The sequence below is a fragment of the Crassostrea angulata genome, chromosome 6, assembly GCF_025612915.1.
Source record: "Crassostrea angulata isolate pt1a10 chromosome 6, ASM2561291v2, whole genome shotgun sequence".
In the NCBI taxonomy this organism is placed as follows: domain Eukaryota; kingdom Metazoa; phylum Mollusca; class Bivalvia; order Ostreida; family Ostreidae; genus Magallana; species Magallana angulata.
Genome location: NC_069116.1, coordinates 22,919,518 through 22,935,798, shown reverse-complemented (window position 1 = coordinate 22,935,798; position 16,281 = coordinate 22,919,518). Strand labels below are relative to the sequence as shown.

The 16,281-nt window shown below is 34.1% G+C and overlaps 2 protein-coding genes across 2 annotated transcripts; one reads left to right on the top strand and one right to left on the bottom strand.

Annotated features, from left to right (window-relative positions):
- Positions 1–2,694: 2,694 nt before the first annotated feature.
- On the bottom strand, positions 2,695–11,870 carry LOC128189794 (small nuclear ribonucleoprotein-associated protein B-like). Its single transcript, XM_052861553.1, has 5 exons — positions 11,723–11,870; positions 10,992–11,255; positions 10,675–10,837; positions 9,476–9,544; positions 2,695–2,864 (listed from the first exon to the last, which is right to left on the bottom strand). The coding sequence occupies exons 1-5, from the start codon at positions 11,723–11,725 to the stop codon at positions 2,836–2,838; spliced, it is 528 nt and encodes a 175-aa protein (XP_052717513.1). The 5' UTR covers positions 11,726–11,870; the 3' UTR covers positions 2,695–2,835.
- A 385-nt stretch (positions 11,871–12,255) lies between these two features.
- On the top strand, positions 12,256–14,092 carry LOC128188958 (secretory immunoglobulin A-binding protein EsiB-like). Its single transcript, XM_052860298.1, has 5 exons — positions 12,256–12,474; positions 12,807–12,948; positions 13,067–13,112; positions 13,300–13,386; positions 13,518–14,092. Exons 1-5 carry the CDS (start codon positions 12,334–12,336, stop codon positions 13,615–13,617), a joined length of 516 nt encoding a protein of 171 aa, XP_052716258.1. The 5' UTR covers positions 12,256–12,333; the 3' UTR covers positions 13,618–14,092.
- The last annotated feature ends 2,189 nt before the right edge of the window (positions 14,093–16,281 follow it).

Below are 16,281 nucleotides of genomic sequence, written 5' to 3'. Positions count from 1 at the left end.
AAAATACATATTATTATCAAACCTAAATCCTTAATTGACTTCATAAAGTATTGAGATTGCTATTTATGTGACTGTGCTTTAGCTTTGTCATTTTCGTTGATTTTATAGATTATTTCTTGCAATAAATATTTCTTTCCCATTTTAAAAACCTTATATCAAAGATTAAAAATTAAAAAAAAATTGCTGAATTTCAATATGATCGAAAAAGGACAATCAAATTAATAATTTCTTATGAAATATTTCCATTCATAATATTATTTTCGTTTGAATATAACTATTTCAAGAGACAAACAATAAAAACAAAAGAAATACCGCTGCATAAAAGTAATATTTTTAAAGGAATACCTCTATGAACTTAAAATTAATATTTTTGGAATTAATTTGAATAAGGATGGAAAGAGGGGTCTTTAGTATTTGTTGTTGCCTATATAGACACACGTAAATTCACTGAAAAGTCTATATGAATTTTTTTTTTTTTTTACAGAAACCAGGGACGTTGCCAATTGCAATACCTATAGTATTGTTTAGAGAACGAGACACTCCAGGTTCTCTTTGTTTGATATGGGGCTGTCACAAATACATGCAGTATATGACACACACATGTAATTGGATTTTGAGGAAATTGCATCCTGGACGTGTAAAACAAAACCGAACCATATCTTACATGTACTTTGTAGTTTTGTTTCATATTTACAAATAAATCATGTGATTGTGTGTCTACACCGTGGTTCTATTAGCTATCCAGCTGTAATCAGGGTTAACAGAGATTTACCACGGAATGTATCATACACCTTGGGGCCAACCGCCGGAGGGTGGATGGAAAGCAACCCGGGACGATAATCCCATATACATCCTTGACAGGAGCTGGATTATGAGTGTATGTCCTATGTACGCTGTAGTGTTGATCAGCGATATTGTCAGTGATGCATCAAAATAGTTGCAGAAGGGATATTCCGACTTTTGTGTCATCAATTCTGTTCTTACCCACTGAAAACTACATACATTGTTTTATCATACGAAATAAAGACAATCACCAAAAAATAAGTAAGAAAATGCTAGCTAATACCTGCGATATCAGTGAATGACATACGACATCAGCAATCCATTTATGATTTTTTTATAAACCAATAATGATTTTTGTTTGCACCAAAGGGATTGGCCTTAAAATAAAAATATATTCCTGACTTTAAGAGTGTCCGGCTGTTTATTGTCGGCTAATTAGCCATTCAACATGTCTTGTCAGTCACCAATAAATTCACCCGGCAGGTAAGACACTCTGAAAACAAACGGCATTACACTCTCCAATTAATGATCTATCATTTTTGTATATTTGAACTTTTGGAAATTAACGCCATTTTGGCACTGGCATTGTTACATGTATCTGATACAGTGTTCCGTGCAATACGGAAAGACTCCCTGTTAGTCGTGATCAATTACCAATGAAGTTCCCATTCTGAACTCTATGATATATAAATGTAGATTTTAGGAATTTAAAAACAGCATTACACTAGCTTACAGTTACTTTGTTGCCATCTGAGAATGGTCAGACAGCCATACGACTGTGTACGGTAGGGCGTATGGTGGTTTAGCTGCAGAACTGTAGCTCTCCGGAAAAAAAATATTGACAGACCTGTCAATATTTTTTTTCCCGGAGAGCTACAGTTCTGCAGCTATAAATGGTGGTTCGACACCCATTAACAACATTGAAACAAATAGTAATATAGTCACAGAACTATCCATTCGTCAAAATTTGTTGACGCAAGTGAAAGGAAAAAAGTTATATTAATGTTGGGGGTAGGTTGGCATGAAAACATGCATTTCAGAATATGGCGCGCAAACTTATGTCATTTCATGAATAAAATACACTCGTAAGGACTTCCATCAACATCTTTATGATGATAAATGGGAAATTTGTGACAAACCGTTTATACTCCACGGTTTGAATAGTAATTACTGTAGTACATGTATGTAGGGCGAACATAGGTATCAGTTGATGGAATTAGAAAAGCACATTATCGTTTTACGATACGACATAAAAGCTTACACCTGCACCCTCATCTGTGACGGGTCAATGGTTATCTTCTCAATGATTATTTACTGATATAGCGGCCTATATTAACTTCAGTTTCGTCATGTTCGCTAGCCAAGTGTTTTCGGTCCACTCTGCCCCCCACAAAGGAGAGATGCGGATCAGAGACCTTAACTTAGGAAGATGCAGTTTCGTAGAGTGATTTTCTTACTGTGTGCCTTTTTACATCGAGACATTTACATGTAAATGGTCAATCACCACAATTTCAGTTTAGCTGCCTACGAAGTTATAACTTTTGAAAAATATGCCATATCCACCTGTCTTGCTTATACAACTCGTCAGTATAAAGTTATAATTCTATATGGAGTACATATAGAATTATAACTTCATACTGATGAATGGATTTGGCCATTTATTGTTCCTAATTTGGGTTGAAATGTCGTTTTAATGCCATGGGCAAAGCAATTAAATTCTGGACACAATTCACCTCTGGACCCCAGAATCCCCTTCAGCTAGTGAGTGTATGATGAGCCAGATTTTTCATAATCGTGCCATCAACTTGCATTTAAATACTTTCTACCTTTATAAAACACTCCATCAAATACAGATTAAACCTATTTTTCTTGATTCTTAACAATAATGAGGAAAAAATAATTTATAAGAAATTTAAATCTTTTAATGTTTTATTTACAATGACAACATCATTAAATGATCTGCAATGATTTCTTCATGATCAATGTCCAATGGTACAGTAGAAAGTCCTTTCACACACTCACATCTCTCTCTCCCTCACATACACTGTCTGTCTATCTTCTTCCCATGCCAGGAGGGGGACCTGAAATTAACAAATGATCAAAATGTTTAACACATACTGAACAAGTGTACAAAGTGCTTCTGTATTTATCAAAACACTCCTCTTTTGGATCAATTTCTTCAGCTCCTAGAAATTAAGGCTGGGCCTGGGGACAAAAAGTTCAAAGCCAGTCTGTCCTATCACAACAATAATTTGATTTGACTGCAGGAGAGATTTCCAACCCCACAGAATCTCTCTGGTTTTGCATTCGAAAGATAAAGGATCCATCCACTTTTTTTGTTGAATACCAAAGTTCTTTGACATGAACAATGTCACCTTCAAAATACACCAGTAATGGTGGCCTGCGGCTGAATTAGCCATCAGAAATAATAGCAGGCCTTGGGGGTCATTTCTGAATAAGCCTAGATGCAATAACTCAGTGTGTGTATGTGGATATCCTATCTAAATTAAAACATTACAGAATTACATCTGCCAAGCCCGGGGACAGTTTGCCTGTTCTGCTGACTTGTAGCACATGCTGATACAGAGGAGGACAGGAAAAGCGGACTCCCTCAAGCTGTTTCTAGTCAACTCCAAAAATCAATACACATCCAGTTTACATAAGCGGTTTTGGTGCATACGACCCTTCATTCCTGACGTTTATAACCTTAAAACTAATTATCATTAAAATTCTTATTTTATTAAAACATTACTTCAATCTTATGATTACTTGTATGATTTTTTTGTATAACTCTTAAATATTTTGATTACATCTTTCTTTTCTATTTTTTTTAATTTTTTAAATAGAGCACTCAAAAGTGAAGAAAAAATTCTGATAGGACACTTAACCGTAAAAAACCCCCCTGATTTATCTAAATCAATTCAGTATGAACAATACTAAACAACTAGGATGAGGAGAGTTATCTCTCCTGATGATTTATATAATATGCAGACATTGATTTGTCATTGGATGATGGATGGTGAAGAATAAATCAGTGACATCAAAACAATACCTTCTTCAGCAGCCTGGGGAGTATTAGGCATGTTCAGTTAAATTAATATATACTGGCAAACCCTCAAAACCAAATGCTCAACACTTGCAAATGCAAAAGGTCTTTTAAAATAGTCTTAAGAAATGAATTTTGTTGATTTTTTTTTCAGTGCATATACTGTGAAATCACTAAAATTCGTGGTGGCTCAATTTTCATGGTATTTCATGGGTAGCCCTCCCCCACAAATTTATATCCTCAATGAAAACAAATTTTGAAAGGTTAGTTTTCTTATTGCAACTGAAAACCGACGCATCCACATATATGCAAAAAAAACCACAATCCATGATAATTGGCCCCCATCAATTTAAATGATTCCACAGTACCAGATGGTTTAAATCTATCAAATTACATCTCATGACCAACTTTCATTTGAAGGTGGGTAAACTAGGGAAAACATGTAAAGACATACTATAATGACAGTTTTAATTCCAAGAATACATTGTAGGGCCAGGGTGAAATGAACTATCTCAGGCCAAAAAAAAATTATTGTTTGTTTAGAATTGCCTCCTGCCTCATTGAATACCCCCCCCCCCCCTTTTTAATATTTTAAATTGCAAAAAATAACAAGAATAGAATTCCTGGGTCCCCCTCCGGTCAAGCAGTATACTAGTATCGAGTCTATCGACCAAGGCTGATTTAGGAACGTGACCAAGGTATTAGTGGTATAAACATTTAGGCCAGCATTTTTTTAAAATTTCGATTTACAAACCCGCCGACCCTATTTTTTAAAAATTCAAATAAAAATAAAAGGACCTGAACTAGCTATTTATTTTATTTTTTCCTCCGACCCGAAGTTTTCTTTCTGGTAAAAATAAAAAATCACGTATGTGTAGTCTGAATTATTGTTGTTCATGCATTGATTTAATAAAAAGACCAAGTTCTTTCCGATCAAGTCACAGGCACTAGAAGTCACAAAAAACCACCAAAGGGCCTACTCCTGTTTGCTTTCGTCCAACCCTACAATTTACGACCCTATTAAGTTTTGTGATCGGCAACTTAGCCAGAATTTCCTCAATAAAGAGAAGTTGAAGTCTTTTTCTATCACAATTCTGTAAATTAAAACAAGAGGCCCAGGGGCCACATCGCTCACCTGAGCAACAATTGCCTAAATTCTGATCAAATTAGCATTACAGTATCAAAATATCTTGACAACTGAGTACAGTAGATCTTGCTAAAAAGAATTGAAAATCTGCCAATTTTTATCAACCTCTTATTTTTTGGTAAATACCAAGCCCCTTTTGTTGTTGTACCTGTAAGAAGATTTGTCTCTATTCCTATATAACCCCCCCCCCCCCCTCCCCCCATTTCATGGCCCCATTTTTCTCTAGGGAATCATGGTTTCATCAGACTTTAATCTGCATAACCTTTGCTTTCACACTAAGTACTGAGTTTTGAACCGAACACTTTCCCAGAATAGTTTTAAAGATTTTCTCGTGATATTCCTATGTAAAAATTCAAACCGCCATCACGGTCCCGCCCTACCACTAGGGACTGTGATTTTGCAAACTTGAATTTACACTACCCGAGGATGCCTCTACACAAGTTTAAACCCTTTCTGGCCAAAAATTCTTTAAAAAGAAGATTTTTAAAGATTTTCTCTATATATTCCTAAGTAAAAATTCATCCCCCATTGTGGCCTCACCCTACCCCTGGACTATTATTTAAACAAAATTGAATCTATACGATCTGGGGATGTTTCCACTCAAATTTGGGCTTTCCTGGCCTAATAATTTTGAGAAGAAGACTTTTAAAGATTTTCTCTATCTATAAAAATTCATCCCCCATTGTGACCCCGCCCTACCCCCAGGGACCATGATTTGAACAAACTTGAATCTACACTTCCTAAGGATGGTTACATGCGAACTTGAGATTTCTTGGCCAAATATTTTTGAGAAGAAGATTTTTAAAAGATTTTCTCAATATATTCCTATGTAAAACTTGATCTCCCAATTGTGGCCCCACCCTACCCCCGGGGATCATGATTTGAACAAACTTGAATCTACACTACCTGAGGATGCTTTCATTTCAATTTGAACTTTTCTGGCCTAATAGTTTTTGAGAAGATTTTTAAAGATTTTCTCTATATATTCTTATGTAAAACATGATCCCCCTATTGTGGCCCCACCCTACCCCCGGGAACCATGATTTGAACAAACTTGAATCTACACTACATGTATCTGAGGATGCTTCCACTCAAATTTGAGCTTTCCTGGCCTAATAGTTTTTGAGAAGACTTTGGCTCAGGTGAGCTAAAAAAGGTTAAGTTTACAATGCAATAAGTTGTTAAAGTTGGTTTCTGGAAGAAGAGACTTTGAAAATGTTCTAAATAAATATTGAAATTTTTTTTAGTTTTTTAATCTTTAGTTTTTAAGATCTGTGTACAAACATAGAATTGTGAGCAAATCTCTGTATCTTGCTTATAATTCGAAGCTTAACACTCAAATATGGTTAGTAAATAGAAATTGTAAACAATTATATAAAACACAAAAAACATGCACTATAACAAATAAAGAACACAATTTATTTTTTCGAAATGAATCATATATATACATGTACATGTATATACCTACATATTTCCGACAGCGATATCAAACTCTATTTAAACTGAATAAACTCGAGAAAATGCCGAGCATCTCAACAAAACTTATTGCATTAATATACCATTACGCAAAATATAATGCCGAATTACCGATAGAATGAATTGTATTTCAGTACTTTTTTGATACATCAGATTTTGCTTAATTTGCGCAGGTAAACAGTTAACTGTTTGATTTACCAAAGTCTCTGTTTGATTTGATACGTAAAAATCACGAAATACAGACGATAGTTCCCAGGTTACAAAGCATAAATAATGAAAACGAAACGAAAATCAGAACAAGCTAACACCAACTTCATGTGTGAAAACTGTCAACGCATTGAAATATTTAGCCTCAATTTACTTCACAAAATCGGCACAAATACATTTTGCATGTTTCAAAACTCTCCCTTCATTCGCGAACTGTTGCACAACAAGCAAATTCATCATAGTCAGATCGACCCTTTTTCGTATAATGTCATGGCTGCTTTAAACAAAGAACCTCGTTTTAGAAGTATCGAATACGAGTCTTGGTAAAATGGGTACGCAAACCTGGGCCGTGGCAAAATAAAAGCCGGGGCAGATCGGCAATCGTCAATTCCAAATACGCATTATTTTGCAGCAATATTTACAGCAAATACAAATATACTGGTCCATAAAATATCCTGAAATTTTAATGAGATTGGCAGATTAATAACTGCCAATCTTTTGTTTTGCCCAGGCCAAGTCTTGTCTACCCATTTTACCGAATGCCGAATCCGAAGCTATTAAACTGATTGAAACACGCCTTTCCTTTATCATTATTTTTGTAATAACTCAGATTTGAAACATAATTAGACCTTAATTTTTGCAATTCATATTTTCCTTCCCATAAGGATAATTTATGCTAAACAACGTTGAATTGGAATCAGTAGTTCTTGAGAAGAAGATTTTTTAAAATGCACCCCCCTTTTTTTACAGTTTCAAGGTTTTCTCCGCTTTGAATACAGATCTGACTTTTATTTCTGCAATTTATATTCGCCCTCCCATAAGGATGCTTTGTGCCAAATTTGGTTGAAATTGGATAAGCGGTTTTAGAGAAGAAGTTCAAAATGTAAAAAGTTTACAGACGGACAGACAGACGGACGGACAGACGGACGGACGGACGGACGGACGGACGACGGACAAAAAGTGATCAGAATAGCTCACTTGAGCTTTCAGCTCAGGTGAGCTAAAAAAACACCTCATTGACAAGAAAATGATAAGTTACTTTAAAAAAAATCATTTTTGCAAAATAAATTCTAGAATAATCATAATTTAACCGTTTGGAAATAGATCCTCTACATAACGGTTGTAAGTGGGTCATAGGGTTGGACTAATAACCCTAAACACACTGAACACAGGTCTTATGACTGAAGGAAAGAGAATGATTTTATTTGTCATTAAGGTTAAAGCTAACAAAATAACGAAACATTTCCTTTATTAAAGGTATAGTTACATAAATAAATAAAATTTTAAAAGTTATTTAGTCTTTTTTAAATAAAAAAACTTGTTTGATTTTTTACTGACATTTATGGACATGCTTCTAATCCAATTTATTTTCAGTAACAATATTTTAAATTTTGAATTTGTGAATAGCATTGTTAATTTAATCAAATAAATTATTTCTCAAACTTCTTCCTATTTTTCTGCAAGGAAGAAGTGAAAACTCCCTTATTTTTTTTTTGGTCTTAATGTATATGTACAGTATGTACTTGTATTTATAAAAAAAAAAAAACCTTCGTTTTTATACATGCATGTACAATATATCAACACAAATTTTCAGTGCCCATGGATAAAATATGTTATGATAAGAACATCACCAACAACCAAAATTACTTAGATATTTTAAAAAAATGGCAGCTCCTAGACACATGTTCTTATTTTAAAAATAAAAAAAATATTGTTAAAAAATTGTTTTATTTTCATTTTTTTTCTTGACGGACAAATTTTTCAATTTTATTTTTATTTTTTTTCCCTCCTCCTCACCAAATAATTTGAAAAATATTTCGTAAATCTAAAAATAAAAAAATGCTGGCCTTAGTATAAATTTAATGAAAATCCGTCAAAATTTGTAGGCATGAGAGCGCTTACATGCAAGGCCAATTTTCGGATAAACTGGAGTCATTACTGTGGTCAAAGTCCCATAACTCCAACAAAAAGTATCGACCAATGCTGCTTTTCGAAGTTGACCAAAGTATTAGTGGTATAAACATTTGGCATAAATTTAATGAAAATCCGACAAAATTTGTAGGCATGAGAGCGCTTACAAGGTCAATTTTTTGATAAAACAGAGTCTTTATTGCGGTCAAAGTCCCATAACTCCAGCAAAAAGTATCGACCAACGCTGATTTTCGAACTTGACCAAGGTAATAGTGGTATAAACATTTGGTATAAATTTAATGAAAATCTGTCAAAATTTGTAGGCATGAGAGCACTTACAAGGTCAATTTTTGGATAAAACAGAGTCATTATTGTGGTCAAAGTCTCATAACTCCAACAAAAAGTATCGACCAATGCTGATTTTCGAACTTGACCAAGGTAATAGTGGTATAAACATTTGGTATAAATTTAATGAAAATCCGTCAAAATTTGTAGGCATGAGAGCGCTTAGAAAAAAGTGTGACGGACGGACACACGGACGCACGCCCGGCATTTCTATGTCCCCGCACCGGGTTGCGGCGGGGGACAAAAAAACTTTTTATGTGGAGATTTTCATTTTTAATTACTAAAACTTGAAAGATTGAAAAAAAAAAAAAAAAAATAACTCCCTCTTTCCTTGGTCTAGAAACCTCCAAGCGACAATTCCAAACAAACACTTTTTAAGGATTGCCTCAGGTTTGTCATTGAATATACAAGTTCAATTTTTGGTCAGTTATGATCGGGAAAATATTTTTCAACTGGGAATTTAAAAAAAAAATTTTTAAGAACAATACAACTGAAAAAAATATAAATAAATCTGATTCGAAGCATTTCAAAACTCTTACATAAAGACAAAGTGAGCTTACCTCTCATGACTGGTGGTGGTCCTCCCCTCATCATACCACCCCTCATTCCGCCCATCATTGGGGGTCGGCCTGAAATAGAAATAACAATTCATTGAAATATTTTGTTACTAGGAAAGGAAGGTGGTGAACCCATTCAAGACCTAAGAGAAAATTTTCTTGAATTAAAAGTAATGAAATAAAACTCACTGAAAATTAAGCCATATGGACATGCAGACTGAGTTCTAATCACATTAAAATTATTTTCTTTTATCTATAGTCACCATCTTTAAATAAGCTTATCTGTGTGCTTATGAAATGACAGAATTCCCCGAACTAATCATCAAGCATGCTGCATCATCCTTGTTTCCCCAAACTACACTATGGAGATCGAGAGTCTGTCTTTTTATACCATACACTGAACATACAAATGGTGAAAATATTTATGTTATATGATTTTCTTGTTACATTATCATTTAGAAATGAAGTTATAAAAATAATGTGTTTTAGTGCCCACTCTTTATATATTTACATTTTTCATTGCCTTTGTTATAAAACAACAAGTCAGATTTCATGATTCAATAAAGATAACTGGCATGTGACCTGAAATAGTTGTGTTCAATAACATCACACCATTGTTTTTCATTTCATAACAATATGGTATGCACTGCATGAATGTAGGTTTGGGGCTTACGCAGGATTTTCATTATGTATACTAGTATACATAAATGTTAATATAACTCTACCAATTTACTCGAAAGTCTAGAGCTTTTTAGCTCTGTCTCCAACCTATCGCTTTTATTATAAAGTCTACAGCTTTTCTTCAAAATACTTTCCTTGTTTTGATTTTGGAAGCCATAGTGGTCCAAAAATTTCGTCAGGTTTATAATTAGCATGTGACTTTGAATCGGAGGCACACAAACACTTTTTAAAGTCAGGTGAATGATAAGATTTCAAGCATGTGTCAATTGTGTTTTAAACTGAACGATGAAAGAAGCCACTATAGCAGCTTTGCAATTCCACGACATGGCTTTAACAAAAACTAAATATATTTTTTAACTTGCCATAACAGTAAACTTGACTTGCAGTTTATTGCAACACTGCATGATATATGTTAAGCATGTAAACATTGTTTTTGATATTAAAAAAGAATGTATGATTTCCTACTAGTTTTTACTTCTCTTATTTGTTAACTTTTGGCAACTTAACCTATTTTTACTCACCTCCTGGGGCCATCATTTGTGGTGAGGGTCCACCCACCCCTCTGGCGGGTCCCTGTAAGCCTGGCCCACCAGAGGCACCAGGTCCTGAGATACCGCGACCAGCAGCTCGACCCATTCCTTGTCCTGGGGCTGCTCCAGCTAATGGCACTCTGGCAACCCCCTCCTTGAAAATACAAAAGACATTGCTATAATTGTGAATTTTATCAGAGCTTGGTGACAAAAAATATTTATCTCAACTTAAATATTTATTTGATCATCAAAAGATTTATACTTTAGAACATTGTAATCCTGACATTAAATATATAAATATACTGTACCTCAGCAGGGGGTGGGCCTTCGACTGTCATAGAGACCAGGTGTTCACCACGTAATAACACTAGCCCCAACACTCTTTTTTCTTCTCTTTCTCCCTGTTTAGAACTTTTTGGCTTGATTTTCCTGAACTCATCACAATCCCCAAGAATCAAGTTCATGTGCTTATCAAAAGCTTTAAATGTTCCAATAAAGGTGCGGCCATCCTGCAGGGCGCATCGCATCCTGTAGTTGATGTGCTGCAACATCTTAGAGCTACGCCCCACAGTCTGAAATTTTTTGACATTTAATGTTAATTAATCTCTGTGAAGTTTCGTATTGAATTGCAAACTTAAGAGAATGACTATAAGTTGGCTTTCTTGAACATTTTGTATAGATTGGGTACAGTCTTTAGTTTGGAATATACAACAGGTGCATAAAATTACAGGATTATGTCTGATTGAGGAAATTCGAATTAGATTTTCTGGAAGTTCCTATATTCTCATTAGAGACGCATGTAGAATTTTTTGTGTATATCATAAATTGATATATATTTTTCAAAATAAATGAAAGTGGCATATCTTGTCGTTATATATTTAACATATTATTTTTCATCGAATAATAGGGCCTATTCGATGAAAAATATGAGGAGCATGTAAACAATCGGGTTTTATTTAAATTGGCTTTGATTGTAGCACTTTGCGTTTCCAAAATGCAATTAACAATATCTAATGGTCAAAATAATTTAGTAACTTACCATCTTGAAATCTGTCTTTAAGGCAGATTACTTCAGATTTATGGTGAGGCTAAACAAAAACAAAGAATGGCGGCTAAACGCTTGGTATTCGTTTCCTGTGATGGCGCCACCTACTGGTTTAGTAAGCCGAGTGCACATGTACTTGCCAGGCTCAATATTGAAGTCAATTATAACTATGTTACAAAGTGACACAACTGACCATAAAGCATTGTTGAACAAATACAAATGTAGTGTGTTATGTAAACTTATTGTGTTATCCAAAAGTTGAGTGAAATGCTTTTTCGCAGTTTTTTACCATGCAGTTTAAACTTTTAGACTATTATAATCGTTATGTTCCTAAGTTTACACCGACAGACACGCAGACAAGTCTTCGAGTTGACTGAACGAGTCATTAAATTAAAATCGATTTGTTGTAGTTTATAGTTCAGCTTCATTTAACTGATTGATCATGAGTTGGACCTTCATTCAACAACTCCCGATAATTGATTAATATATTGATTATTTTCTTTTTCATTATTCATTGCTTCCACATCGATTAGACCATTTTATCAGTGTGAGTTACAGAGGGCGCTCTAAGCTGGTCCAGACTTGGAGATCGAAATTGTTTAAACATGGCGGATGCTGGATTGCGCCAACGGTTGATTCCAGATTCAGAGGCGCCATCTGACTGGGATTCGGATTTGCCATATGGGGGGAAAGTATACCTAGCTAGGAAAAAGAAGCCTGACCCAACCTATGTCAAAGTTATTGAGGCAAGTTGTATTTCAATTTATTTATTATATCCCATGCATCATGATGACGTGTAAAAGATATCTATTGCATGTTGGTCACTTAGCCCCTTTCGAGAAGTGGCATGCATAGCCTTATACGTGGATAGAGGCTATATAACTGTCCACTTACTTCTTAATAGGAGAATAATGAATATATACACGAATGGAAATTGACCGGATCCTAATTGATCAATATATGTATTTATTTTACTTAATTGATGCACAATGAATCGAGTCAGAATCGGGAATGTCACTTTTAGATATCATTTGTTTTGGTTTTTGAGTGGCATAATGTATTTGGTTGTTTTGTACAGGCGGTGGTGTTGATTTCAACCCTCTCCTTTGCACTGTATGCATACTACTACTTTGACCATCTTCATTTCAATGTGACATACGCTTATGCGTGGTTGGGATATCCCAGTGCAAACCACCAGATTGGGCAAAGATATCTACACGGTGAGTTGAACAATCTCTCTCTCTCTCTCAATCTCTCTCTCTCTCTCTCTTGCGTAGTATTCAAATCCTGCCAAAAATATACTGAAATATATACATGGAATCATATCTTGGTTTACAGGAAAGGGAGTCGAGAAACACATCGGAAAAGCCATGGAACATTTCAAGTAGGTGACAAGGGTACATGTAACTCAGGGCCATCAATTATAACTTATCGTTTGTATTTAATTGCTACTTTTTTGTGGCCTGTGTAACAACCATTTTAGATTAATTTTCATGCAAAAGTATTCATATTAGAATGAAAGCAATGGTTTGCTTATTTTTGTATTATTTATATTATTTGTTTATGATCAGAAAAGCGGCTGACCAGGGACATCCCCACGCGTCCTACAATTTGGCGATCGGTCATCTGAAAGGCTACAAATCCGGCCTTAAACCTGGGTAAGGAACCATTTTATAAAAATGTTGTGATAATTTATCTCGCGCAATTTCTTACAAAGTTTACATTTTGAATAATTATACATGTATCTGAGATAATACGTTGAAATATATTTAACTTTACACTGTTACAGAGAAGCCCACGTCTTGATTCAACACGCCGCATCGAAGGGTGTGAAGGAAGCCCACCAGGTGTTGAATGAGGTGTGCTCCAGGGGAGGCTGCAAGAACTAAGGCTGGGGTGTTCAACGCCTGTAGCGGGTTTAGAGAACGCTTAATTAGTTCACATATATTTCTTTTCACTGCTGGACAAGGATCAACAACGAAACAATTGATACTCCTTGCATGTTAGTGCTTTAAAAAGTCCTCTATACATGTACTATCACTTTGTAAGACTGGTATAGCCATGTGTATATACATGTAATTATGCATATGCAAGCAGTGATTATTGCATTGTTATTTTCAATGGAGCTATTATTTTTCTATAGATGTTAAACTTTTACTTTCTAATATTCCGTCCAGTACATTCTCTGTTGATCCGCTGTCATATGTTAAATACATGTACTGTACTATTAAACTCACTGCTGCGTAATTTACAAGATGTGTATTCGTTTATTTGTAAATTCTGGAGTGTTATTTTGTTTCATTTATTAGAGTTTTAAAAAACCCAGATATTTTGTCAATAAAGAGATTTGCAAAAATCACAGAACATGTTAGATTTTTCAATTAAGAGTTGTTTTTAATTAATATACTGTAACTTTAGATTTAAAATCCACAATGGAGAGCTAGATGTTTCCTTACTTTTGACCGACATCTCGAAACACTTATGTTTTTTCTGTCGCAATTCACAGAAAAGTACCATCCGAGACTCAGATTTACGTACAAAGAAATAGCGAGGTTACTTGATCCACTATCACCCGACAAAAGAAAATATTAAAAGAAAGATTTTCAAATAATATATATTTACATCTACCGAGTATGATTCCCTCTATTTCTTACGGAAATTGATTGTAATTCATAGCTGTGTAGAAACTAACAGGACTGTAATTGATACGCTCCGTTTATCGATTGGTCGAAACCTTCATCAACCTAAGAAAAATTACGGACTGCACGAAATAATCATAATGATGTCAGACTCCGAATTCCATAGTAGACGATTTGGCTGTTTCTTTTTAAATCTAACGTACTGATGTATATTAACAGTAATTTAGTTATTTTACTTACTTTTTACCATCATTTTATTAATTTGCGAAAAGAAAGATGTAAGTATAAATAATACAAGTGGAATGTTGTCAATGTGACAGCAGTCAGCAAACCGGTTTTTTCTTTCAGTATGTGAACAGTATCCATATTTCATTTGTCAACCCTGAATTGATAAACACTATCTATCCAGAGAATTGAAATACTCAAAATGTAATATTTTGCAAAAAAAAAAAAAAAAAAATTGATAATAATAAAAAATAATAATTTCAACAGGTGTCATTTTTTTTCACCGTAAATTATCAGAAATCAAAATTCAATAAACATGCTCGTCTTTGATATATGTACAATGGAATTGCAAAACAACAACTTCCTATCTTGAAAACTGAAGGAGGAGTTATCCGTACAAAAGGGGTATACTATATGCAGTATTTCGCGAGAAAATGGGTAAGATTAAAAGCTGGTATTTTTTCATAAATTATCAAAAACAAAATCCAAGTATCATGTACATCTCTGGTATTCTATTTACAATTGATCGGCAAAACATCAACTTCTTATCTTGAAAACTGTAGGAGGAGTCATCAGTACAATAAGGACACCCTTCTTGCAGCAACCCGGCCGCCATTATCACCCGATTTTTCCTTTGGAAGCCCCGGTTAAAATGATTTCTTTTATTATTCATGCGGGTTATTAAAGCAGCGATCGCTGACACCCTATGACGAATAGAAAGTACTGTATTGTATTGTTTATTGGTCAACAGCTGTACCGGGGAGCTCATAGACATATACAGTTAATATATACACATGTTACAATACATACTGGTCACTTGAAAAAGGCAAGTTTATACATGAAGTTTTTTGATTACAAAAGCAATCTTAATATATTTACCTAAATTGCACAAATCCTTTTACATTTTGTGTTAACAATAATAGAATTAATTTAAAGACAGAGGGTTTAATATAATAAAACTTCTTAAGGAATTTTTCTCTAAAGTTACAGTAATAGGGACATTTCAATATAAAATTATATTCATCTTCTACTGACCTCGAATAACTATTTCAGCTAATTAGAAATGAAAAGGGTTGATTTCTTTTGGGGGAATGGGGGAGAGTATTAATATTAAGTGAAAAGAAATGGCGTCTGGAAAGATTAAATGCAAGAAAACTTTACAACATAGCTTTTCTTTTATACAAAACATTCGATATATATAAAAATGACACATGCCATGTACATAAATGTAAATATCTTGAAACTTAAATACACGTTATTGTATGCTATGCCTCATATTTTTATGATGTAGTCATGGCATTTGTAAAAATGATTCATATAATTAAAAAAAAAAGATAGACATTTTCTAAAGAAAGAATGTGCTTATTTCCTTTTTCAAAAGACAATTGTGAATGCACTTAAGTTCAATGATCATTTTTTTTAGAGATCATGGTATTTTATATGTACTATGTTTCTATGTTATATAATTCGGACATCTATTCAAATAAGAAAGTAGATATACTGATGAACTTTGAATGCAAAAGGAATATTGCGGACGAAAAAAGGGCATTTTGTGCTAAGTTGAAAAACTAATACAAAATCTAAATAAAAAAATGTAGTGTTGTGAACTTATACAAGAACCCTCTGAAAGTTCAAAAACTTCTGTGGATCTTTCTGATAAACGATAAAGGAATTATTCTCCAATCGGGA